The 27,228-nt window shown below is 41.2% G+C and overlaps 1 protein-coding gene across 1 annotated transcript in view; it reads left to right on the top strand.

Annotated features, from left to right (window-relative positions):
* Nucleotides 1-12,700: 12,700 nt before the first annotated feature.
* The window catches only part of LOC132815181 (uncharacterized), a 39,801-nt gene continuing 25,273 nt past the window's right edge, over nt 12,701-27,228 (top strand). Inside the window, exons 1-2 of the mRNA XM_060823996.1 lie at nt 12,701-12,760; nt 12,850-13,182. Coding sequence (XP_060679979.1) covers nt 12,718-12,760; nt 12,850-13,182 — 376 coding nt within the window. The 5' untranslated portion in view covers nt 12,701-12,717. The remainder of the gene's footprint in view (nt 12,761-12,849; nt 13,183-27,228) is intronic.

The raw sequence follows: 27,228 nt of genomic DNA, 5'->3' as shown, positions 1-27,228 counted from the left end.
TCTATTAGTTTTAAAATAATTGTTGAAAAGGATAAACATGATCTAAAAGTTAAAGTTTTAAATTGGAGTATGGCCAATTTTTACAGTGTTTGGCAAAAATTGATTGGGAGAGGCTATTTGCAGGTAAATGGGAGACCTTTAAAAATGAGATAACAAGAGTCCAGAGACAATATATTCATGTCAATGAGAAGGACAAAGTTGGCATAGGGAATGCTAAATGACTAGAGAAATTGAAGGTTTTGTCAAGAGTAAGAAGGAAGCATATGTCAGGTACATGCAACAGGGATCAAGTGAATTCCTCAAGGAATTTAAGGGCAGTAGGAGTAAATTCATGAGGGAAATTAGGAGGGCAAAAAGGGGATATGAGGTAGCTTTGGCAAATAGGGCTCAGGAGAATCCAAAGAAATTCTACAAATACATTAAGGACAAAAGAATATCTAGACAGAGATGTAGGCTCCTTAAAGATCAACAAGGTCGTCTATGTGAGAAGCCTCAGAAGATGTGAGATACTAACCAAATATTTTGGAGCATTATTTACTGTGGAGAAGGCTATAGAAGCTAGGCAACTTGGAGAAATAAACAGTGATATCTTGAAGTATGTCTATTTTACAGAGGAGGAGGTTCTGGAGGGCCTAAGATGCATGAAGGTGGATATACCCCTGGGACCTGATCAGGTATCTCCCAGAACATTGTGGGAAGCTACAGAAGTGATTGCTGCACCCTTTGCTGAGATATTTGTTTCATCCGGGGAGGTGCCGGAAGACTGGAGATTGTCTAATGTGATGCCATTATTTAATAAAATTGGTAAGAAAGTCAGGGAAATAAAAACTGGTGAGCCTGACATCAGTGGTTGGTAAGTTTTTTTTGGAGGGGGCTTTGATGTCTAGGATTTACATGCATTTGAAAAGGCAAGGACTGATTAGGGATAGTCAACTTGACTTTATACATGGGAAATTGCATCTCAATAACTTGATTGAGTGTATTGAAGAAGGGACAAAGAAGATTGATAAAAGCAGAGCAGTAGATGTTGCCTGTGTGGACTTCAGCAAGGCATTCAACAATGTAGAGTGGTTGGCAAAGTTAGATCGCATGGAATTCAGGGAGAGCTAGCTATTTAGATACAAAAGAAGATAAATGACAGAGGAGGTGTTGGAGGGTTGCTTTTCAGACTGAAGGCCTGTGACCAGTGATGTACTGCAAGGGTTGGTGCTGTGTCCATTGCTTTCTGTGGTTTATATAAATTATTCGAAAGTGAATGTAGGAGTTATAATAAATAACTGTGCAGATAAAACCAAAATTGGTGGAATAGTTGTCAGTGAAGAAGGTTATTTCAGAGTATAACAGGACCTTGATCAAATGGTTCAAGGAGTGGCAGATGAAGTTTAATTTAGATAAATGTGAGGTGTATTTTGGTAAGGCAAATCAGAGCAGGACTCGCAAACTTAATGGTAGGCACCTAGGTAGTGCATTTTGGGGGTGCAGATTCACATTTACTTGAAAGTAGAGTCACAGGTAGAAAGGGAATGATATAGGCATTCGGTGTGCTTGCCTGTATTGGTCAGTGCATTGAGTATAGGCATTGGGATACTATGTTGTGGCTGTACAGGACACTGGAATATTGTACAGGACAATTTTGGAATACTGTGTTCAATTCTGTTCTCCCTCCTGTAGGAAAGACATGAAACTTGAAAAGATTCAGAAAATATTTACAAGGATGTTGCTGGGTTGGAGTGTTTGAGTGACAGGGAGAGGTTGAACTGGCTGGACCTGTTTCCCTGGAATGTTGAAAGCTGAGGGGTGACCTTATAGAAGTTTTTGTAAATCATGAGGGGCATGGATAAGGTGAATAACCTAGGTTTTTTTTCCCAGGGTAGGGGAGTTCAAAACCAGGATACATAGGTTTAAAGTGAGAGGAAAATGATTTAACTTTTTCATGCAGAAGATGGTGAATGGATAGAATAAATCGTTGGAGGAAGTGGTGGAGGCTGGTACAATTACGACATTTTAAAGGTATCTGGATGGGTACATGAATAGGAATGGTTCAGAGAAATACAGGCCATATGCTAGCAATGGGACTAGGTTAGTTGAGGATAGCTGATCAACATGAACAAGATCGACCAAAGTGTCTGTTTCCATGCTGTATATCGCTATGACTCTCTCAGTGCAATTGCAGGATTGGGATCAGATATATAACAAAAATGTATTCCCTTATTAAAAAGAAAATTTGAGGAATATACCTCTTTCCCATGTAGTCTCCACAGTTCTTCTCATGGAACCAATACCGAAGCAGCTGAGTTGTCGTGTGTGCTGATTGCAATTGCAACCAGTGTTCAAACATTTCCCTTGATCACTATTTCTGTTAGCGCTGTTAACTGGAAAACTACTTAGTGATGCAGAATGGTGCCCTCAACTTTGATTCAATTCCAGAACTGGGTGAAGTTGACTTGAAGGGGTATATTTTTCTTCTCACCTAACCTGAGGCACAGTGAGCCTCGGGCTAAACTACCACCAGTCAGCTCTCTCTAAACGAGAGAGCAGACCTATTGTCTTCTCAGACTATGGCGACTTTGTTTACATAGTGAATCCGAGCAAAGGTATACATTTGGAATATAGACACTGGTAGAGGAGGCCAACTGTTTGGAGCAGGTGGTTTCTGAGCTGTCAGAATAATGCTGGTTTTCCCAAGAAAGGCAACTCACAACACAGCATATGAGGTTCTGACACATTTTTATCTAAATTTGGCCAACAAAGTGAAACTTTGGAAAACTTGTCCTCAGCACATGATTGAATGAATAGGATCCATTGCAGAACAGGATATATATATTCTTGAAGAATTACACTCCTGGGTCAGATGACAGATACATTTCACAGATGTGAGGTGGATTAATTTAACTTTCAATCAAATGAATTATCTACTGCTTCAAATGTGGATCTGGATGGAATTTGTTAGAAAGGATTGATATTTGCTTTGCATGTTGCAAGAGATAGTGTCGTCTTCTTTTGAAGGCATCAAGGGGTATGGGGTGAATGGGGAAATACGACACTGAGATACTGGATCAGGCATGGTCATATTGCATGGTGGAACAGGCTCAAACAGCTGAATGGATCAGCCTACTCTCAGTTACCATTCTATATTTCATAAACAGGAGACCTCCCAATAATAATCATATTGTTAAAGCTGCTGTAAGTCACAGACCTGAAGCAGCCAAGTTGCACACAAGATCCCTCAAAGAATAGTAAAATAAATGTAAAAGATCTAATTTAGTGATGGTAATTGAAGATAAGTATTGGTCAGGGCTCCAAAAGATGTCAGTTGCTTTCATCGTGCCCCGTGGATTCATCTGCATTTATTTCAAACGGCCATTGGAAGAAGCAAAAAGACAAAAATTGCAAGTGACAAAATGAAACAGGAACAGGAATAAAGCATGTTTCCCAGAGCCTGCTCCATCATTTAAAACAATTATGACTGACGCTTTGTCTCAATACCCCACCTCTCCGATTCACTGAAAGAACAACATTCTTGTCAAGTGGGCTTTGAATATATATTCAGAGCTGACCTCAATGCTTTGGGGTAGAAAGTTCCAAAGGTTCACGACCTGAAATGAAGAAAATTCTCTCACTCTAGTCCAGAACAATCAACTCATTAACCTGAAGATATGGCCCCTTCCACTCTTGTTCCAGATCCTTCATTCAGGAGAATCAAGACTTGTGTCTATCCTGTCAAGACCTTTCCAAAAATCTGTATTTCAATTCAGTCATCTCTCAGTCTAAACTCCAGAGTATAAGGCTCTATATAATAAATGACACCGTGGATGTGGTAAAGAGAGATTGCATGACACAAATGTTTGAAATATAGGTAGGAAATTAAATTATGAAGAGGGTTTAAGCAGGCTATACAAGGAGTAAAGAATAAATTATAAGAGTGGGCAAAGATCTTGGAAATGGAACATAATATGGCTAAGTATGAAACTGCCCATTTTTGCAGGTGACAAAACAGATTTATTTATCTATTTTAACACTGCATGCTGTACTTTTGGATTCTTGAAAATCTAATTTTAAAAATGTGGGTTTGTTAGTGTGGTTGAACTTGCAATAACTTTTTAATGGCCATGATTTCAAGTGAGAGGAAGGTAACTACACAAAGGACTTAGTGGAAGAATGTTTGAGACACTGACTTTCATTTTTAGCTACTGCTGGGAACTCATTTGAGGGAGAAACATTTCTCAAGATTTGAAATGCACAGAAGTCATTTGATGGAGTAAAATGTGCCAGGCAGTATTCCCTAGAAAGGAATTTAAAGCTGTGATATCCTCTTAGAATAAAAGCTATTATTAATCCTAGACCAGCAAATTGATACACATTTAATCGAAAATAAGTGAATTTAAGTATTTGAGGTCCTTATAAAGAAAGGTATTGAAGGGATAGTATAGCATTGAAACAAGCTAAATCTGGAATTTAAAAATAACTATTAAGAAAATGGTATGTACAATTCCAAAGTATTTTTTGAAAATGAAGAGAGTTCATCAGCTGGACTTGGTCTTGCTAGGAATTCAGCAACTAAATTTTTTTCTTGATTTGCAACATGTTTGTGAGTTGATCCAGAGTGTACCTTGTGATGCAGAGCTGATTCTGTTCAATTTACAAAGGGTTTTTGGGATATTACGACTGTGTTCTTAATAATCTAGTGGATTGTTTTGTAATTGTTTTTCTCTGATTCTGTTGTTAATAAACGTTTCTTTTGTTTTATTCTTAAAGTAGACAAAAGTCTGGAATGGATGATACCTGAAAGAAAGTTAACTTTGTACTGGCTAGAGTTTAAAGGAGTAAGAGGCAACAATGTGAAATATACAAGATCCTGAGGGAACTTGACAGGGTGGAAATAGAAAAGATGTTCCCACCGCCCCCATTGTTTGGAAAGTCCAGAACTAGGAATCAACTATGGGTCACTAACTTTCTTTCTCACATGAGTTCATGAGTCTTTAGAATGCTTTTCCTCAAATATTGATGGAAACAGATTGTTTGCATGATTTGAAGGCAGAGGCAGATAGATTATTCATAAGTGATGGGGTCGGGGAGGGGGGAGGGTTCTGTGGTGGAATGCAGTGAAAGGTTGTTGCAGACTGGAATGTGGAGTAATCAAATCAGCCATGATCTTATTGAATGATGAAGTAAACTTGCTCATGAGATAACTCCCCTCATGTCCACAGCCACCTGATGAAGGAGCAGCACTCCAAAAGCTAGTGCTTCCATTTAAACCTGTTGGACTATAACCTGGTGTTGTGTGATTTTTACCTTTGTATACCCCAGTCCAACACCAGTACTTCCAAAGCACTGAATTATGGATTGGCTATGGTATAAGAAGAAACCATTCAACATGTGTTTGCTGGCAACTTAGAAGAAAAACTCACAGTGCAACTGTCTCACATTTGCCGTTCTTCCCCTGCAGTTATTCAACTACAGAAAATCATCCAATCATGAGAAATAAATGGAAAAAATACTTGTAATCCTCAATGGGTCTGGCATCACCTGTGGATAGAGAAGCAGAATTATTGTTTTGATTTAAACTTAATGCTTCTTTCTGCAACTGAAAAGAGGGAAGAGATGGAACAGAGGAAGAGCAAAAGACAGGTCTGGACTTGGGATAGACAAAAAGACACTAAATGCCAAAGATGATACAGAGCAAAAGGCAAAAGGATTGGTTATGGTTGTTGTAATGAAACAAAGCATTTGTCCACATTTAGTATGAAGAATAGAATAATGAACAACTCCAAAAACAAACACAAGGAAGACATTTATCAGACTGACACATGGAATTAAATCAGAATTAAAACTGGGAACAAAGTTCTGAAACTGCTCATATCAATATTGAGTCCATAAGGCTGTAAAGTGCCTAATTGGAAATGAGGTATTAGTCTTTGAGCTTGCATTGAATTTCAATTGAACATGCAACAGGTCAAGCTCAGAATTGTGAGGAAGAGGGCATGGCGATGAATTAAAATGGAAAGCATTGGAAATGCTTATTTTCAAATTCTGACATTAGAGGAGTGTGCAAAGGTTTCCAACAGCGTGAATCACTGCTCTTTAAAAAGATGGAAACTACAAAACAGGGTACACAAGAGTTGACAGAATAAGGAGAAAAGGCTGTTTTCAAAAGTATGACAAGGTCCTTCTTTTGTTTTAGGACAGGTATAGAAACCATGCGTATATAAAGCATAAACCCAAAGTTATGACATGTTCTCACTCGGTCTAGATGAGAGTGGTGCTGGAAAACTGGTCAGACAATTCTGATTCCTGATGAAGGGCTTTTGCCTGAAACATCGATTTTCCTGTTCCTCAGATGCTGCCTGACCTGATGTGCTTTTCCAGCACCATTCGAATCCAGACTCTGATTTCCAGCATCTGCAGTCCTCACTTTTGCCTATGTTCTCACTAGGGGCAATTTCAGGGTACACCTGCTAGATGGCAGATATCTGCTACGTGAATTGGTCAGCTCTGTTGACAATGGATCATAAACAAACATCACCAACAAACCTCCCATTAAATACAATAGGAAGAAATGGGTTCAATGAAGAGGCACAGAATGAAAAGCAGAAAAGGCATGCCAACCTTTCATAAAATACAACTGGGATCATTATGGCAATATCGAGGTACAACCTTTTAGAAAGATGTCCCAAACCATATGCCAGGAGTACATGGAGGTTGGAGATAATGCAAGCAGGGATGGGGAATCTCAGATCTGGGTTGTTCTCCTTAGAGCAGCAGAAGTTTAAAAAGATTTGATAGAGGTGTGTGAGGGTCATGCACAGTTTTTCTCAGGAGAATAAAAACGAAATGTTTCCATTGACAGTCATATTTTTAACTAAAGGAACCAAAGTGTATGTAACTGACCATAGAAGAAGAGACATGAGCACTTTGCACAGCAAGGTTTATGTGCAGGAGAATGCAATTAGCAAGATGATGTGTGCTAATTCAATTGTGACTTTTAAAACTGTATGAGATAAATTGTTCTAGGCAAAATAGGTTTGCAGTGCCAACAGGAAATAGAGAAGAGGATGTCTCTAATCTTATGGGTTTTTTTTCAAAACCGTGCCACAGGCAGAATAGACTGAATAGCCTCCATTTGTGATGCAAGAATCTATGAGTCATTCAAGTATCAAAATGTGGAGTAAATGCACTCTTTACATTCCAATTAGTAGTTTCCAAATCTTTTAAGAAGGATCAATAACATTTAGGGTTCACCGAATCTCTAGGAATGTCTGCTGTCAGTCATTACAAAAACAGAAATTGCTGGTAAGGCTTAGCAGTCTGACAGTATCCGAAGAGAGAAATCAGAGTTAAAAATTTAGGTTCAATGCCCTTCCTCAGAACTACCTTCCCAGTAGTTAGTCTATTTTGAAGGGAATGAGTTGCCTTAGATCCCAGGCAAATCACAAGCTGAACATAATGCTGGATGTCTGAAGAAATTGAGGATTGGTCAAGAATACGAAGGAAGCATATCTTAGGTATAGACAGCAGAGATTGAGTGAATCCTTCAAATAATTTAAAGGCAGTAGGGATATCAGGAGGATATAAAAAGGAAATGAGGTAGCAGTGGCAAATGGTGTTAAGGAGAATCCAAAGGCAGTCGACAAATATGTTAAGGACAAAAAAGTAACTACGGAGAGAATAGGGCCCCTTAAGGATCAGCAAGGCTGCTAGAGTGTGGAATTGCAGGAGATCAGGGAAATGCTAAATGAGTGTTTTGCATCACTTTTTTTATACTGTGGAATAGGATATGGAAGATGGAGAACATGGGGAAATAGAAAAAAAACACTTTGAAAACTGTTATAGAGAGGAGGTATTGTTGATAATCTTAAACACAGCAAGGTAGATAAATCCGTACGAGCTGATCATGTGTCCACATAAATCTGTGGGAAGTGAGAGAAATGATTCCTGGGCCCCTTGCTGAGATAGTTGTATCATTGATAGCCACAAGTGTGGTGCTGGAAAACTGAAGGTTGGCTAATGTGGTGCCACAATTTAAGAAAGGTGGTAAGGAAAGGCCAGGGAACTTTAGACCAGTGAGCCTAACATCGGTGGTGGGCAAGTTGCTGGACGGAATCCTGAGTGATAAGATTTACATGTATTTGGAAAGGCAAGGACTGACTGAGGATAGTCAACATGGCTTTGTGCATGGGAAATTTTGTCTCACTGACTTGATTGAGTTTTTTGAAGAAGTAATGAAGAGTATTAATGCAGAGACAGTGGTGGAGGTGATCTATATTGACTTCAGTAAGGCATTCACAAGGTTGCTCATGGTAGACTGATTAGCAAGTTGAGATCATATGGAATACAGGGATAACTAGCCATTTGGATGCAGAACTGGCTCAAAGGTGGTAATGGAGGGTTTTTTCAGACTGGAGGCCTGTGACCAGTGTAGGTCTGACTGTAGGTTGTGGAAATGGCACAGGGTGATGCATTGTATACGGAGATTGGTGGGGTGGAATGTGAGACCAAGGGATTGGAAGTGTGGGGTTCAAGAGTGGAGGTACAGAAAGTGGAGGAGTTGTGCTGGAGGACATCATTGACCACATGGGAGGGAAAATTGCTGTCCTCAAAGTAGGAGACTCCGCCAACAGAGATATATTTCTCTCCCTACCCCATCAACATTCTGCAGAGACCATTTCTCCCAGAGTCCCTCATTAGGTCCATGCCTCCCACCAACCCACATTCCACATTCCTCCCCTTGTTACCACAAGATATGTGAAACCTATGTCCACACCAAGCCCCCTCCTCCATTCAAGGCCCCAAACGATCCTTCCACATCTGGCAGAGATTTTCCTGCACATCCAAACACCTCATCTACTGTGTCCATTGCTCTCGACATGCTCTCCTCTACATTGGGGAGACAGGATGCCAATCACAAAAGGTTTCAGAGAACATCTCTGGGACATGAGCATCAAACAATCCCACCATCCTGTGGCCGACCACTTCAACACCTCCTCCCACTCCGCCAAGAATATTCACGTCCTGGGCCTCCTTCACCACCAAATCCTAGCCACCTGTCACCTGGAGGAAGTATACCCCATCTTCTGCCTTGAGACCTTCCAATCACATGGCATGACTGTCAATTTCACCAGTTTCTTCATCTCCCCTCCCCTCAACTCATCCCATATTCAATCCTCCAAACGCAATACTGCCCTCTTGAACTATCCCGCCTGTGCATCTTGCTTCTCACCTCTCCCTTCCACCCTCTGCTCCGATCACCACCAACCCCATCTGCACCTAACTATCACCTTCCAAGCTACTTTCCTCCAGCCTCACCCTCTCCTGTTAATTTCTCAGCCCCCTTCCCCCAACCCCTTCCTCTCTTCCTCCCTCCCCCGAGATGCGAGGGGAAATATTTTAAAGGGATGTAAGCAGCAACTTTTTCACACACAGGGTGGTGCGGACGCTGGTATTATTACAAAATCGACAAGGCAACTGGATGGGTATATGAATAGGAAGGGTTTAAAGGGATTTGGGCCAAATGAGACTAGAACTCTTTCGGATATTTGGTCGGCATGGAAGGGTTGGACCTGAGCGTCTGTTTCCATGCTGTACAGCTCCGTGACTCGATGACAAAACAGATTATCATTGTTCTCACAAATGTATGTAACAGATCAAGAGGACGGTAAGACAGTTCCAAAGTGTGCATAGCATTATCAGATCATCTCAATTATATACTTTCCAGAACTCAGACTCAGTCAGTTGGAATTTGTTTTTGTTAAATTCAGTCAAACTGACGAGGCTGCTTTGAATTGTCCAGCGGAACGTGGTGATGATAATCCTCGAAGGGACGGTCTGTGATGCCGGTACTCTCAGGGTGGTGTGACAGTGTTTCATTTCGAGTAGCTGTTGGGCTTTTCCTCGGGCAGCAATTATTGTGGATCCGGAATCACATACAGGCCAGACTCGGTAATGAGGGCAGACTTCACCCCGGGAAGGGTATTTCTTTTAACGACAATCTCTTCAATCGGTTTTTTGCTGTTGCTGCTTTTAAAACTGGGCATAACTGTCAGAAATTAAAATTCCAGGCCCCGTGATGGAATTTCATCTCATACTTCCAGGTCATTAAACCATTAGATGATGAATTCAGTAAATTCAATAACATAACCACTTGTACCCCGAACGTAGATCTTTGTTGGGGATGCTTTCTTTTGGGATCAACGGGATCATAAACAATAGCTTTAATTCAGCTAATTCGGATTCCAGAGCAGATATTTCTTTGATAATGTATTTGGAATCTACCCTTTGAGAGAGTGGAGCGAATTCACAGTTCAATTTGATCGTTTTGCCCCCGTTGTGTCTGTTTCACTCTTCGCCCCCACTCACTCTGTTCCCACATCCCTCTGCCCCTCCACCAATTCTGCCGGCTCCCATCTCTCAGCATGGCTTGAGCGAACAGGTTAACTCGGAGCTGCTTCAGTTACAATCTTAAACTGAATTTTGAATTAACACTTCCGATGACTGTGAAATCTAAAGAAACAAACGAGAAACGGTTAAAGAGGCGGAGAATAAGTCTTCTCACGTTTTATAAACGAGAGACTCAACTGGGGGGTTCAATTTATGCTGAGCAAGGAAATTCCCGCCTTTGAGGAGGGGAACGGAAGACACCTTGCCTCATTTATTGTCATAACCCTGAGCAGCAGGAACAGAGTACAGAGCGAGCCGGTCCCTGCACGATGTTCCGGGTGATTGTGGCGCTAGTATTATCTTGTACGTACTTATATTTATTTAGACGTCATGTTAGTCCACCATTCATCATCGTTTTCAATCGAATTTTGTTCTTTTTTTTCAGATGGGCGTTTGGGTGAATGTTTCTCACAGACACCGATGTCATATGTGAGCAAGCTCGGTAAAAGTGTCAGATTTAAGTGTACCGTAGACAGCGGGAGCACTATAGTCCATTGGTACCAGCACCGAGAGGGTCAGACGCCCTCCAGAATACTTTATTATGACAGCAAGGTCAATCGGGATCCGGGATTCGGCAGCAGGTTTAAAGCGGATAAGCAGAACACTGTGTGCACTTTGATAATCAATGATATCGTGAAGGAAGATGCTGCCACTTATTACTGCGCCTATTGGGATAGCACAGTGTTCAACAGAGGCAGAAATGCTTAACAAAAACACGGCGCTTCAGATCGCTCCTCCCTCCGCCACCACACAAACATTAACTCCTATTTATAAAGCGCCGTTAACATACTAAATCGTCCCAAAGTGTCTCAAAGGATACATTGTTAAAAAAAATTCAATGCGAGGCTAAATATATGTCGGCGGATGTGTATTTGAAGCTGCCTTTTTATTTTGACTTGTGAGGGGGCAATTAACACAATAAAAACCGAAAGAACAGCGAATGCTGCAAATCAAAAACAAAATCAAATTACCGGGAAACGCTCAGCAGGTCTGGGCGCATCAGCGGAGAGAAATCCGAGTTAACATTTCGTGTGGAGTGACCCTTGCTGTTCCGAGAACTGATTTCTGAGGAAGGCTCCCTGCTGAGAGCTTTCCAGAGAGTTTTGCTTTTGCCTCCGTTTTAGTCAAGGATTGGAATGTAGCACCGGTTTCAGAGAGGAGATGGGATGGCACCTGGGACGATCGGGAGGGGTGTGGGACTGTCACTTTTGGAATGTACAGAAACAATGTGTTTTTCTAAAACAGGCTATTGCTGAATTCGAGCACTGTACTGTCTACGTGACAGAATGCATAAATATCCAATTAATTCTCGTTGAGCTTGAGTGCGACCTTGGAGTCTTTTTTGGCGTAAACTTACCCAGTGTTGGCTCAATAAGGGGTCGTTGACCTGGACCTGGAGGCACCTGATGTTATTTCGTCCAATACTCGACTGCAACAGCTTGAGAGAAAAAAAGACATTCTAGAATGTCTCCTTCATTCACAACCAAGAGAGTTAAGTGATGAAGACAGATTCAACTATTTTGGCTGGCATGCCCTTCAATGGTGAAGGGCCGATCTAATTGAGCGGCTGGAAAGGATGCGGAACAGCCGGAGTTGGACAAAATCAGAGGTCAGACTTTTTACCTGACGAAGGAGCAGCGCTCCCAAAACTTGCGATTTCAAATATACTTGAAATGAGAAAGATCTGGGAGATGTTATATAAAGAATAATAAATTTCTGTGGTGGGGAAGATCCGGAAAGATTGGACAAAATCTTAAAATTAGAGCCGGGTCACTCAGGGATGATTTCAGAAAGCGCCGAAAATGGAGTTCCCACCCCCTAAAATGCTCAGATGTTCAGGATCCAATTAAACCTCATGATTCTGCTGTTGCTGTTTCCACATCCTCTGGACCCAGCTTTTACTTCCCATTACTATCACTGTTTCCCTTGCACCACTATCCATTGAGATATCCAACTCTCCCATCCTCCACCCGGTCACAGATTTCCCTTTGGTTGATACCTCCCCCTTCCCTATTTCCCTGCCTTCTCTCTGGGTTAAAAACCCTGTCGACATCTCAGCGTTTTCCAGCTCAGGTTTCTGAAACGTTAGCTCGGTTTCTCTCTCCACAGCTGCTGCTGGAGTATTTCCAACATTTTCTGTTTATATTGCAAATAACCGACCTGGAGGGCAGGGGGCGGGGTTCAACCCTGACCAATGTCTCACTGATTGGCTTGAAAGAAGTGATTCATTTTTTTTTAGTTTCTATCCAGCTGCTTGAGAGAACAGTTGAAGACCGTGTGAACATGTCGCTGTATTACTGGCTCATTGTGGTAACCGCTTTGCCCTGTATGTGTTTCTGACGCTATTATTCAGATATCGTTGTTCATTTGCAACCACCAAGCGGTTATTTGTAACCCTGTATATTCTTTCCTTAGGCGGATATTTTGCACAAACATTGAAACAGACTGTCCCATCTATTACCAAAAATGTGGGTAAAATCGCTCAATTCAAATGCGAAGTCGAAGGAATAACCGTCAGTGACAATTACCCCCTTCACTGGTACCAGCAAAAACCCGGTCAGGCACCCACCCGAATCCTTTATTATGGATCAGGCACAACGCGGGATCCGGGATTTGGTGATCGGTTCAAAGCTTGGAATTTTAACAAAAACGGATTCTCCCTCAGAATCGAAAAATTACAGAAAGAGGACACGGCCACCTATTACTGTGCGTACTGGTTATATACACACTGCGCGGCATCAGCACAATGTTTGTACAAAAACACTGAACCATTCGAAGCTAAGCTATCAGAGAAACCCACACACTCCTCCCCTAGTTGGGTAAAGTAGCAACAACACCACAGCTGGATTTGTGTCTGAGCTTTTTCCGCCTGAATCTGTGAATTCGCCAGCCAGCAAATTGATCAACTTACCTCTTCTGATCTTGGAGCGATAGCACCGGGAGCCGACTCACTGTGGAGTTCGCGGCTTTGGGGAGAGCAGGATTCGCGCTGGCGATGTTACGGTGTTGTTCCCCCTGTGCGGGAGGGTGGAGTTTATACTGCGGAGATCTGGGCTGAGTGAACAAAGACGTACAACATAATATTTCTGTTTTGCTTGGAGTAAATTGAAATTTGGGAACTTATGCTTGAAAGGATATTGGAATCCAGTAGACACTTCTGAAAGCAAGCTGGACAAAGATTTGAAATTATCCAGGAAATTGGTGAGGACGTACCTGGAATTTTGGATGTAGTTTTGGTCTCCTTATCTGAGGACGTTGTTGCTATGGAGGGAATGTAGCGATGGCTCACCACATTAGTTCCTGGAATGGCGAGACTGACGGATAAACAGGGAATGTGTCTGTTTGGGTTGTGTTCTCTAAAATTAGGAGTGGGAATCTCATAGAAGCTTATAAAATTCGAACCGAATTAGATTCGTTAGATGCAGGAAAGACGTTCGAGTGGTGGAGGAACCACTCCAGAACCCTGTGGCACAGTTTAAAGAATAAGATAAGCCAATGATCTTTTAGGAATGAGATGAGGCGAAATTACTTCAGCCAGAGAATTGTGAACCTGCAGAATTCCTTATTACAGAAAGTTGTCGAGTCCAAGCATTGAATGTTTTCTAGAAGGAGCTCAATGTGGCTGTTGTTGATAAAGGGATCAAGGGATATTGGAACAGGGGAGGGGAGGGCGGGGGGGGGGGGGGGGCAGAGGGGGTTGGAGCATGAAGCTCCATGATTAGCCAATATCACATTAAATAACGTAGCAGGCTCGGAGGGTTGAATGGCCTACTCCTGCTCTTATCTTCTATGTTTCTATGTGTTAGGGATACAGGGACAAAGCGATGCTATTGATTTGAGAGCCTTTCAGAGAAGCAGAAAGGACAAAACTAATCGGCCGAATGGTCTTGCCTTCACTGAATTCTTTCGTCTGTAGCTGAAGCCAACAGTTCCTCCAATCCAAAATACCACGTGCAGCGAATTTGCAGCAAATGTTTCACAATGAAAGGGCAAAACATGCCAGAAGCTGGCTCTCTAGATGGGCAGACCAGAAGGCTAAATAGCCACCAATGCTAACATCACCTGCTCTTTCCTACCCCTCGATAGTCATATCCACTGCTGTTCTCGGATGACACCCAAAAACATCAACTTGATGTAAAGATAATGAAGTGGAAATGTTAAAGACTCACCCTCCTGTTGACATTCAAAGAATATGGAATTCTTTAGCACAGTTCCCAGCCTAGGAACGCCCCCAAAGCATCGTACAGCCGATGAAATACTCTGTGAAGACAGGCGATGGCTCAGTGAAGTTACCACTTGACTATTAATCCAGACAGCTACGTATTGTCCTGAGGATCCAGGCTCAAATGGTGAAACTGAATTCAAAAATGATCTGGGATTAAGTGTCTAATGATGACTGTGAAACCGTTGCCGATTGTCGGTGGGAAATGCGTCTGGTTCACTGTAGGCCCTTTAGGAAGGATACCGTTATGAGATCTGGCCTAATTGTAACTTCAGACCCACAGTAATACAGCTGATTTTTAAACTTTTTTTCTCTTTTACACTGATCCAGCTCCCTCAGGAGCATCTGTCAGAGTGACGGGATGTCTGACCCTCCTGTTCTTTCATTTTTTTTCTATTTATTTTCCCCACACTACCGCCTAACTGGGGTAGTGCTTATTTTTCCCCCGCACCCATGTTGTGTGTGTGTGCGGGTGTGAGACACAAAGTGCACAAATCTTTATTTAATTTCCACCACCAGGGAGAAAAGAAACACCCGAGTGGCCAGTGACAAGCAGTGCCCTTCACATCAAAGGGCAATGCTGCGTGGACAAACAGTGAAGGGGAGGGCAGGGATTAAATCAAAATAGAGTTGGAGGGAGAAATGATACACTCCACTCCCTGCGGCGCCCATCTCTCTCTGAAAATCACGACGATATTGGTGGACACCGCGTGTACCTTCTCCAGGGACACCGCGGTTCTGCGCAGCTGATTTTTTAAACAGTTTTCTTCTCATTTATTTTAAATGTTTATAACTTTCAATAACTATTTAATAAAAATGTTGCAGCTGATTCTTTTTTTCACAATCCTTTTTTTTCCCTTTACCCCCGCACTACCGCCTAACTGCGGTAGTGCTTATTTTTTCCCCGCAACCATGTTGTGTGTGTGCAGGTGTGAGACACAGTGAGAGACACAAGTGCACAAATCTTTATTTAATTTCCACCACCAGGAAGAAAGGAAACACCTAAGTGGCCAGTGACAAGCAGTGCCCTTCACATCAAAGGGCAATGCTGTGTGATCAAAACAGTGAAGGGGAGAGCAAAGACTAAATCAAAATAGAGTTGTAGGGGGAAATGATGCACTCCACTCCCTGCTGCGCCCACCTCTCTCTGAAAATCACGACGATATTGGTGGACACCGCGTGTTCCTTCTCCAGGGACACCGGGGTTCTGTGCAGCTGATTTTTTTTAACAGTTTTCTTCTCATTTATTTTAAATGTTTATAACTTTCAATAACTACTTTATAAAAATGTTGCAGCTGATTCTTAGCTGCCTTCTGGGCAATTAGGGTTGGCCATTAAATTCTGGTCTGGTCCACGTCCTTTCTAATCAAATATAAGCGAAAACAAAAAGCTTAGTCCCTGCTGGAATTAAGAAAACTAGCAGCCAATTTGCATTCAACAAGCACTTAAAAAGAACAATGTGATAAATGTCCAATCTGTCTAGTGATGCTGATTAAGGGATTAAGTATTGCACCCCTTCCCCACCCAGGCCGAGAGGATCCACCACATTACATGGAGCATAAGTGTCTTTTAATTAATTCCACAGAATCGGTTGAATTGATCTGAGAAGGCAGGTACAGTTCCCTTCTTTCATGTGTAAACTATCACTGTATTCTAACAGATGAAAGGCTTAACAGACAATCAATGTTTCAATGTATAATTTCAGTTACACCACACTGTAAATTTTTGCTATAAATTCTGTTAGGATTGAGCCCTCCACTATCACCTGATGAAGGAGCGTCGCTCCGAAAGCTAGTGTGCTTCCAATTAAACCTGTTGCACTATGACCTGGTGTTGTGTGACTTTTAACTCCTAACTCAGAGGTAGGGTCAGTATCACTGTGCCACAACAGCCGCCAGCTCACTGTCTCTATTTGGAATGTGAATCAATTCCCATTTAAACATTCAGCTTAACAAAGCGAATGCAGCCTAATTATCATTGCTGCCCCATGTCTGATTGTTCTGCTAATGCTTTCCCACAGTAAGTATGACACTCAGCCATTCGAACCATCAAGTTATAGTAAGAAACCATTTGGACCGTTCTATTCGTGTCAGCTATCAACAGAAAAGCTCAGCTTATTCTGGGGTATACACAAGGAGAATGGCAGCTGTCTTTTCGCTATGGTGAGTAACTTCAAAACTAGGTGGTATATTTTTAAGGTGAACGGCTTTAAAGGGAGGTGACAGGCAACTTTTTTTTCACACAGAGAGTGGTTTGTGTGTGGAATGACCTTCCAGAGGAACTGATGGATGCGGGTAAAATTATAATGTTAAAAAAGACATTTGGATAAGTACATGAATTTTTAAAAAAAAGGTTTGGAGTGATATTGGCCGAGCACAGCAGGTGGGAGTAGTTTAGTTTGGGATTATGGTTGGGCCAAAGGATCTATTTCCAATCTGTATGACTCTATGACTGGCAGCATAATGTTCCAGGCTTTATATGCTGTAGGAAAGATAGAAAGTGGGCAAGTGAGAAGGGGGAGTCACATTATTGATTAGAGATAATATTATGATTGTACTTAGGGAAGAGATTCCTTGGAGTTATTTGGGTGGAACTGCAAAATAAGAACGAGATGATCATCTTACTGGCATTGTAATATAGCCCTCCAAACCCCCCACCCCCAACTGTCAGTGGAAAATTGAGAAGCAAATTTGTAAGGAGATCTCAAATATCTGTAAGAATAATAATTGTAATGAAAGAGGACTTTAACTTTAAAAACATAGGACTGTCATGGTGTTAATGACTTGGATGGAGAGGAATTTAAGTGTGTACAAGTATTTTTTTTAAATTTTAGTATGTTGGTGTGCCAACTAGACAAGGAACAAAACATGACCTTCTCTTAGAAAGTAGGTGGGGCAAGTAATTGAGGTATCAGTGGGGGAGTACTTTGGAGCCAGTGATCATAATTCTATTATTTTTAAAATAATTGTTGAAAAGGATAAACATGATCTAAAAGTTAAAGTTCTAAATTGGAGTATGGCCAATTTTTACAGTGTTTGGCAAAAATTGATTGGGAGAGGTTATTTTCAGGTAAAGGAATGGTTGGAAAATGGGAGACCTTTAGAAATGAGATAACAAGAGTCCAGAGACAATATATTCATGTCAATGAGAAGGACAAAGTTGGCGTAGGGAATGCTAAATGACTAGAGAAATTGAAGGTTTTGTCAAGAGTAAGAAGGAAGCATATGTCAGGTACAGGCAACAGGAATCAAGTGAATTCCTCAAGGAATATAAGGGTAGTAGGAGTATATTCATGAGGGAAATTAGGAGGGCAAAAAGGGGATATGAGGTAGCTTTGGCAAATAGGGCTCAGGAGAATCCAAAGAAATTCTACAAATACATTAAGGACAAAAGAATAAGTAGACAGAGATTTAGGCTCCTTAAAGATCAACAATGTCATCTATATGAGAAGCCTCAGGAGATGTGAGATACTAACCAAATATTTTGGAGCATTATCTACTGTGGAGAAGGCCATAGAAGCTAGGCAACTTGGAGAAATAAACAGTGATATCTTGAAGTGAGTCTATTTTACAGAGGAGGAGGTTCTGGATGGCCTAAGATGCATGAAGGTGGATATACCCCTGGGACCTGATCAGGTATCTCCCAGAACATTGTGGGAAGCTCCAGAAGTGATTGCTGCACCCTTTGCTGAGATATTTGTTTCATCCGGGGAGGTGCTAGAAGACTGGAGATTGTCTAATGTGATGCCATTATTTAATAAAATTGGTAAGAAAGTCAGGGAAGTAAAAACTGGTGAGCCTGACATCAGTGGTTGGTAAGTTTTTTTGGAGGGGGCTCTGATGTCTAGGATTTACATGCATTTGAAAAGGCAAGGACTGATTAGGGATAGTCAACTCGACTTTATACATGGGAAATTGCATCTCAATAACTTGATTGAGTGTATTGAAGAAGTGACAAAGAAGATTGATAAAAGCAGAGCAGTAGATGTTGCCTGTGTGGACTTCAGCAAGGCATTCAACAATGTAGAGTGGTTGGCAAAGTTAGATCGCATGGAATTCAGGGAGAGCTAGCTATTTAGATACAAAAGAAGATAAATGACAGAGGAGGTGTTGGAGGGTTGCTTTTCAGACTGAAGGCCTGTGACCAGTGATGTACTGCAAGGGTTGGTGCTGTGTCCATTGCTTTCTGTGGTTTATATAAATTATTCGAATGTGAAAGTAGGAGCTATAATAAATAACTGTGCAGATAAAACCAAAATTGGTGGAATAGTTGTCAGTGAAGAAGGTTATTTCAGAGTATAACAGGACCTTGATCAAATGGTTCAAGGAGTAGCAGATGAAGTTTAATTTAGATAAATGTGAGGTGTATTTTGGTAAGGCAAATCAGAGCAGGACTTGCAAACTTAATGGTAGGGACCTAGGTAGTGCATTTTGGGGGTGCAGATTCACATTTACTTGAAGGTAGAGTCACAGGTAGACAGGGAATGACATAGGTATTCGGTGTGCTTGCCTATATTGGTCAGTGCATTGAGTATAGGCATTGGGATATTATGTTGTGGCTGTACAGGACACTGGAATATTGTACAGGACAATTTTGGAATACTGTGTTCAATTCTGTTCTCCCTCCTGTAGGAAAGACATGAAATTTGAAAAGGTTCAGAAAATATTTACAAGGATGTTGCTGGGTTGGAGTGTTTGAGTGACAGGGAGAGGTTGAACTGGCTGGACCTGTTTTCCCTGGAATGTTGAAAGCTGAGGGGTGACCTTATAGAAGTTTTTGTAAATTATGAGGGGCCTGGATAAGGTGAATAACCAAGGTCTTTTTTTTCCCAGGGTAGGGGAGTTCAAAACCAGGGTACATAGGTTTAAAGTGAGAGGAAAATGATTTAACTTTTTCATGCAGAAGATGGTGAATGTATTGAATAAATCGTTGGAGGAAGTGGTGGAGGCTGGTACAATTATGACATTTTAAAGGTATCTGGATGGGTACATGAATAGGAATGGTTCCGAGAAATACAGGCCATATGCTAGCAATGGGACTAGGTTAGTTGAGGATAGCTGATCAACATGGACAAGATCGACCAAAGTGTCTGTTTCCATGCTGTACATCGCTATGACTCTTAGTGCAATTGCCGGATTGGGATCAGATATATAACAAAAATGTATTCCCTTATTAAAAAGAAAAATTGAGGAATATAACTCTTTCCCATGTGGCCTCCACAGTTCTTCTCATGGAACCAATAGCGAAGCAGCTGAGTTGTTGTGTGTGCTGATTGCAATTGCAACCAGTGTTCAAACAGTTCCCTTGATCACTATTTCTGTTAGCGCTGTTAACTGGAAAACTACTTAGTGATGCAGAATGGTGCCCTCAACTTGGATTCAATTCCAGAACTGGATGAAGTTGACTTGAAGGGGCATATTTTCCTTCTCACCTAGCCTGAGGCACAGTGAGCCTCGGGTTAAACTACCACCAGTCAGCTCTCTCTAAACAAGAGAGCAGACCTATTGTCTTCTCAGACTATGGTGACTTTGTTTACATAGTGAATCCGAGCAAAGGTATACATTTGGAATATAGACACTGGTAGAGGAGGCCAACTGTTTGGAGCAGGTGGTTTCTGAGCTGTCAGAATAATGCTGGTTTTCCCAAGAAAGGCAACTCACAACACAGCATATGAGGTTCTGACACATGTTTATCTAAATTTGGCCAACAAAGTGAAACTTTGGAAAACTTGTCCTCAGCACATGATTGAATGAATAGGATCCATTGCAGAACAGGATATATATATTCTTAAAGAATTACACTCCTGAGTCAGATGACAGATACATTTCACAGATGTGAGGTGGATTAATTTAACTTTCAATCAAATGAATTATCTACTGCTTCAAATGTGGATCTGGATGGAATTTGTTAGAAAGGATTGATATTTGCTTTGCATCTTGCAAGAGATAGTGTCGTCTTCTTTTGAAGGCATCAAGGGGTATGGGGTGAATGGGGAAATATGACACTGAGATACTGGATCAGGCATGGTCATATTGCATGTTGGAACAGGCTCAAACAGCTGAATGGATCAGCCTACTCTCAGTTACCATTCTATATTTCATAAACAGGAGACCTCCCAATAATAATCATATTGTTAAAGCTGCTGTAAGTCACAGACCTGAAGCAGCCAAGTTGCACACAAGATCCCTCAAAGAATAGTAAAATAAATGTAAAAGATCTAATTTAGTGATGGTAATTGAAGATAAGTATTGGTCAGGGCTCCAAAAGATATCAGTTGCTTTCATCGTGCCCCGTGGATTCATCTGCATTTATTTCAAACGGCCATTGGAAGAAGCAAAAAGACAAAAATTGCAAGTGACAAAATGAAACAGGAACAGGAATAAAGCATGTTTCCCAGAGCCTGCTCCATCATTTAAAACAATTATGACTGACGCTTTGTCTCAATACCCCACCTCCCTGATTCACTGAAAGAACAAAATTCTTGTTGAGTGGGCTTTGAATATATTCAGAGCTGACCTCGATGCTTTGGGGTAGAAAGTTCCAAAGGTTCACGACCTGAAATGAAGAAAATTCTCTCACTCTAGTCCAGAACAATCAACTCATTAACCTGAAGATATGGCCCCTTCCACTCTTGTTCCAGACCCTCCATTCAGGAGAATCAAGACTTGTGTCTATCCTGTCAAGACCTTTCCAAAAATCTGTATTTCAATTCAGTCATCTCTCAGTCTAAACTCCAGAGTATAAGGCTCTATGGTCAGCCTCTAATTTTCACATTAAATACCACAACATGAAGGGTCACACCCTTGCAACTTTACTAATTGCTCTCCTTGGTCAGTACTGCAGGTTCCAACTGATTATGTCCATTGTTCAATATTCTGTGGTCTCTGTATTCATAAATTACCTAACTTACATATTTTCACCGGCAGAGAAATCTGTTGCTCAAACCTTGACTCAGTCTCCATTCGCAATGACCAGAGCTCTGGGGAATACTGCACAGTTTGAGTGTAGGTTTGAAGGGATCAGTTTTGACAATGCGATTATCCACTAGTATCGGCAGATCCCAGGTCAAAGGCTGCAGCGCATGTCATACTTTAAGAATCTGAAATATAAATGACGTGGAGGACAGTATAAGTGGTCTGATCTAGGTAAAAACAATGCGTGCAGATGCTGGAAACCAGGTTCTGGATCATTGGTGCTGGAAGAGCACAGCAGTTATGGCAGCATCCAATGTGCAGCGAAATCGTCGTTTCGGGCAAAAGCCCTTCATCGGGAAGGGCTTTTGCCCGAAACATCGATTTCGCTGCACTTTGGATGCTGCCTGAACTGCTGTGCTCTTCCAACACCACTGATCCAGAAGATGGTCCGATCTAGCAAGTTTGCAGATGACACTAAGATTGGTGGAGTAGCAGATAGTGAAGGGGACTGTCAGAGATTGCAGCAGAATATAAACAGATTGGAGAGTTGGGCAGAGAAATAGCAGATGGATTTCAATCTGGGCAAATGCAAGGTGATGCATTTTGGAAGGTCTAGTTCAAGAGCGAACTATATGGTCAATGGAAAAGCCCTGTGGAAAATTGTACTGAGATCTGGGAGTTCAGGTCCATTGTACCCTGATGGTGGCAGCGCAGGTCGATAGAGAGGTCAAAAAGGCACACTGCATCGGACGGGGCATTGAGTAGAAGAGTTGGCAGGTCATGTTACAGTTGTATAAGACTTTGGTTCAGCCATATTTAGAATACTGCATCCAGTTTTGGTCACCACATTATCAAAAGGATGTGGATGTTTTGGAGATGGTGCAGAGGAGGTTCACAAAGATGTTGCCTGGTATGGAGGGTGCTTGCTATGAAGAGAGGTTGAGTAGATTAGGATTATTGTCATTAGAAAGACCAAGATTGAGGGGGGACCTGATTGTGGTCTACAAAATCATGAGAGGTATAGACAGGGTGGATAGCAAGAAGCTTTATCCCAGATTGGGGGTCTCTATTAATATGCGTCATGAGTCCAAGGTGAGAGGGGAAAAGTTTAAGGGAGATATGTGTGGGAAGTTCTTTATGTAGAGGATGGTGGGAGCCTGGAACGCAATTCCAGTGGAGGTGGTAGAGGTGGCTACCATTTCAGATGTAACTGGACAGATACATGAATGGGCAGGGAGCAGAGGGATACAGATCCTTAGAAAATAGGCAACAGGTTTAGATAGAGGATCTAGATCAACACAGTCTTGGAGGGTGGAAGGACCTGTTTCTATGCTGTGATTTCATTTGTTCTGTGTAATCTGTTTAACATTCAGCAAGATATCGCTGACTTAAAAAACTTGCTTCAAAAAAATTCTGCGACCAAAATCTGCAACTTGCTCATGAGGAATATCAAGGAGGATGACTCTGGGGTTTATTTCTTGCTTTCTGGGCTAGCACAGTGACTGAAAGCCAAGGAAAACAAAAAGTTAATGCTGTCCTGCTGATTCTTTACAAGCTGTTATCATACAAATGGCAGGAGTAGTGTTTTGAGATTTCCACCAACTTTAAATTCCATGGTGTGCTGCACAAGCAATTCATTGCTTTTAAGGGGTTCTGTGCATTGTTTTGTTAAACTGAGGAGAACAGATATTTTGCTAATCCCGTGAGATTTAATTATGACAAGTGTGACTGTTCTATAAATGGATGTACCAATCCACTTACTGTTTAGATGAACAGTTCCATTCCTTAATCATTGTCGGAGAATTGAGCCCAATGGATCTGAGACCACAAACAAGGATTGTAGTGAAATTGACAAGTGGTTTATTACACAAAACAATATCACGGAAGATAAATTTACAGAGTGCATTTTCTTGGCCATGTCTGATTTTTATGTTAGCCTGTTTGGTCAAGACTGGAGCACTCTGGGTAGTTTCTGTATATGTTGGCAGGCTTGATTTCTGTGTCTTACAGGCCAGCTTCTGTGCTTTTTTATGTTGTCATGCTGAGGGTGAGCAGGGTGGCAGATCTTTTTCACCACATCTTTTTCACACAATCATTTTTGAGTAAACCCAGTAATAGGGTTCAAAGCCTACCATTGTCAAATGACCATCAATGAATATGTCATGTAAACTAACACATCACATCCAATATGTATTGCAGTTGCATTAAAAAAAAGGAATAGTGTGGCCATTCAGCTCTTAGAGTCTGTTCTGACATACAGTGAGTTCATGGTGGGTTTGTGATGTAATTCCATACAACAACTGTGGATTCCCATCTGTAAGATAATGTTTCAAGACTAGTCATCAGAATCCTGGCAAATTCACATACCAGAACTGAAAAATGTATTGCTGGAAAAGCGCAGCAGGTCAGGCAGCATCCAAGGAGCAGGAGAATCAACGTTTCGGGCATAAGCCCCTCTGTTTGTAGAGCGAGGAAGAGAGCTTTGTCAAGGAAGGCATTCTTGCAAGAGAATTCGCTGTAGGTTAAAATCAACTAGGAGAAAGTGAGGACTGCAGATGCTGGAGATCAGAGCTGAAAAATGTTGCCCGAAACATCAATTCTCCTGCTCCTTGGATGCTGCCTGACCTGCTGCGCTTTTCCAGTAACACATTTTTCAGCTCTGATCTCCAGCATCTGCAGTCCTCACTTTCTCCAAATTCACATACCACTCTGGTGGTTGAGTGATTTCATTTTAATAAAGTAGACTCAGTAATACAATGAAACTATTGGATTGTCTTGAATACTAATTGAGTTTCCTTATAACTATTAATCAATGAAACCTGTCACCTATATGTGAACCAATCACGCAGCAGGAGCATTGCCCCTGGCCAGCCTGAACAAGTCAATGGAATGTATGAAGTGCTGCAAAAAAAATTCAACTAAGAATAAAACAGGAGAATTGATAACCTTTGGCATTAGATACTGCACAATACTTCTCACTCATACCTGCATTCTTGTATCTATAGACTGTTCAAGTAATGAAATGACAGAGTCATACCTTAAATCAATGTCCCAAGTTTGACTATCTCCTTGTAAGCCTGTACCAAAAATGCAGGCAGTGCCTCCATATACAGATGGAGAGACCAGCGAGGAGTTTTCAACATTAACTCTGAAACCAATGAAATTTCATGTAGATATTTTTAAATCAACAAGCTCAGACATGTTTTGACACACCTCTAAAGCAGGTGGGACTTAAAGCCGAAAATCCTGGTCCAGTGAAAGGGGCATTACCACTGTACAACTTCAGCCCTTAGAAACTCCATCTCTGACATGAACTTTATTGTAAACAGGCAAAGATAAGATGGGTGGGAAACTTCCAGCTGATGATGATCTGCCGTCCTCAACTGACTAATCAGTGTTCCTCCACATGAGAAAATACTGGACATTGTTGCGCCCATAGTCAAATGGTTCCATAAAGCTCTAACTGCAATACTGGCATCTACGTGACTGTGTACAATTTCTCAAACAAGTCTTCTGCATTAAAATTACGACAAATCAAATTAGCCAATTACTTCCCCTAATAGTCTGATTTCAGTTTTCTGAAAAACGTTGGAAAGTCCAAATTGATAGTGTTATCGAGCAATATTTTGTGTCTACTTCTGAGGCAGGAGTCCTGGGATCAATTCTCACATGGTCAGAGGTGTGTCATAATATCTCTGAACAACTTAGTTAACATTATCCAGACAGCCACAACATGTTCAGAGATTTCAGCTTGGTTCTACCTGGACTACTCACCTCCATTCCTTATCACAATCTTAGTCCAAATGTAATAAATTACAGCACAGCGTCACTTACCTTAAAAGTAAGGAAGCATTTAACCAAATATGGCATCACAGATCCTCAGTAGAGTTGAGGTCAGTGAGAATTGTGGACCAGGGTCTCTGCAACAGCCAAAATCATGCATAGCACAAAGAGACCTGATGTTGTTGGAAGCCAATCATTCCAGTTCTGAAACATTACCATGGGAGACCATCAGAGTGGTGACCTAGGTTCAAACATTTTCAGTTGCTCCAACAATTCCTACCATTATGAGATCAGAAATAAGGATATTTGCTGGATTGCCATGTACATGACTATTCATGACTCATCAGATATTGAATCTGTTTATGTCTTACTGTAGCAGAACATGGACAAGATTCAGGCTTGAGCTGAGAAGTTCACACAGTCATAAGCAAAGACCGTCTGTAACAAAAGAGAATTTATCTCCTTCCCATGGCATTCAACTACATTACCATCACGCAGACCAACGCCATCGACATTCTGTGGACTACCATTGATCAGAAAACTGACTAGACAACTATATAAATGCTGTGGTTAAAAGTTAAGGTTAGGTATGTTATGGGAAAAAAATCTCAACTCCTCACTCCCTAAACATTGTGTTCCTTTACATATATTCCTGTTCATCTTGAGATTATGACAGTTTATTCTGAAAGTTTATCCTCCTCTTTATTATCTTCTGGTCATCTTTTGTTGGTTTCTAAAATGTTTGCAATCCTTAGGCTAGCAACTAACTTTTGCCATACCCATTTGTTTTCTCTTTCGATATGATGATATCCTCAATTGCCCTTGTTAACCATAGCTGATGTATCTCCTTCCACAAATCCTGTTTCATCATTGGGATATATCTTTATTACAAGACATGAAGAATTTTCTCGAACATCAACTATTGTTTCTCAACTATCTTTGTTGCCAAACTGCTTTTTCCAGTTCACTGCAGTCACTCTGCTCTCACTCATTTCCAATGACCTCCATTTAACCCTGACCTGATTTTCAACAAATACCAGAGTGTTTTTCCAAATTTTCACTAACAGAAATTTTATTATTGTTACTTCATGCCATACTTGGTCAATTACATTTTTGATGTCAGAGCAGTTATTGTCATCTCACCTCCAGCATTCAGATTTATTGCTTGGACAAAGCTATCAAGAGCTCAGGAGCTGAGTGGTTCTGGTGCAACGTTATCTAAGGGTTAATGATCAGATTTCTGAGAATATGGTAGTTGATAGCACTGTTGATCACATTTTGCTTCATTTTATGTATGATCAACAACAAAATTAGGGGGGGTGATAATTGATTGGATTGGATTTGTCTTGCTTTTTGGGTTTATGACATACCTGGGCAATTTTCCATATCTTCAGGTAGATGCCAGTATTACAGCTGTACTGGAGCAGTTCAACTAAGTTTGCAGCAAGGGTTTGGAGCAGAGATCTTCAGCACTGTTTACAGACTATTGTCAGGGGCTATAGCCCTTGCATATCAGTATCTTCAAATATCTTTTGACAATACAGGTTGTGGATTAAATGGGGTGAAGCAAAGCAGATTTTTATAAAGGCCTGAGCCATATCTTTTGCACAGACGTGCTTCTGTCCAATCACTGAAGACGGATATGTTTGTGGAACCTACTGCTCAAGAGAATTGTTTAATTGTCCACGACAATTCATGACTAGATACATCAGGATTGCACAGCTTAGCTCTGATCTATTGGTTAACAAAGTACCTATGTCTGTTGATCACTTAAGAATTTGCTGTTTGTCAGGAAACAAACTCTACATTGTAGCTTCACAGAGTTGATACTTTTTTTTTGGTATTCCTTGTGCTATTTTATTCTGGTGTACCCTC

This window comes from Hemiscyllium ocellatum, chromosome 4 (genome assembly GCF_020745735.1).
Source record: "Hemiscyllium ocellatum isolate sHemOce1 chromosome 4, sHemOce1.pat.X.cur, whole genome shotgun sequence".
In the NCBI taxonomy this organism is placed as follows: Eukaryota; Metazoa; Chordata; class Chondrichthyes; order Orectolobiformes; family Hemiscylliidae; genus Hemiscyllium; species Hemiscyllium ocellatum.
Note: the sequence above shows the minus strand (reverse complement) of the source record. Positions and strands in the feature narration are given on the sequence as shown.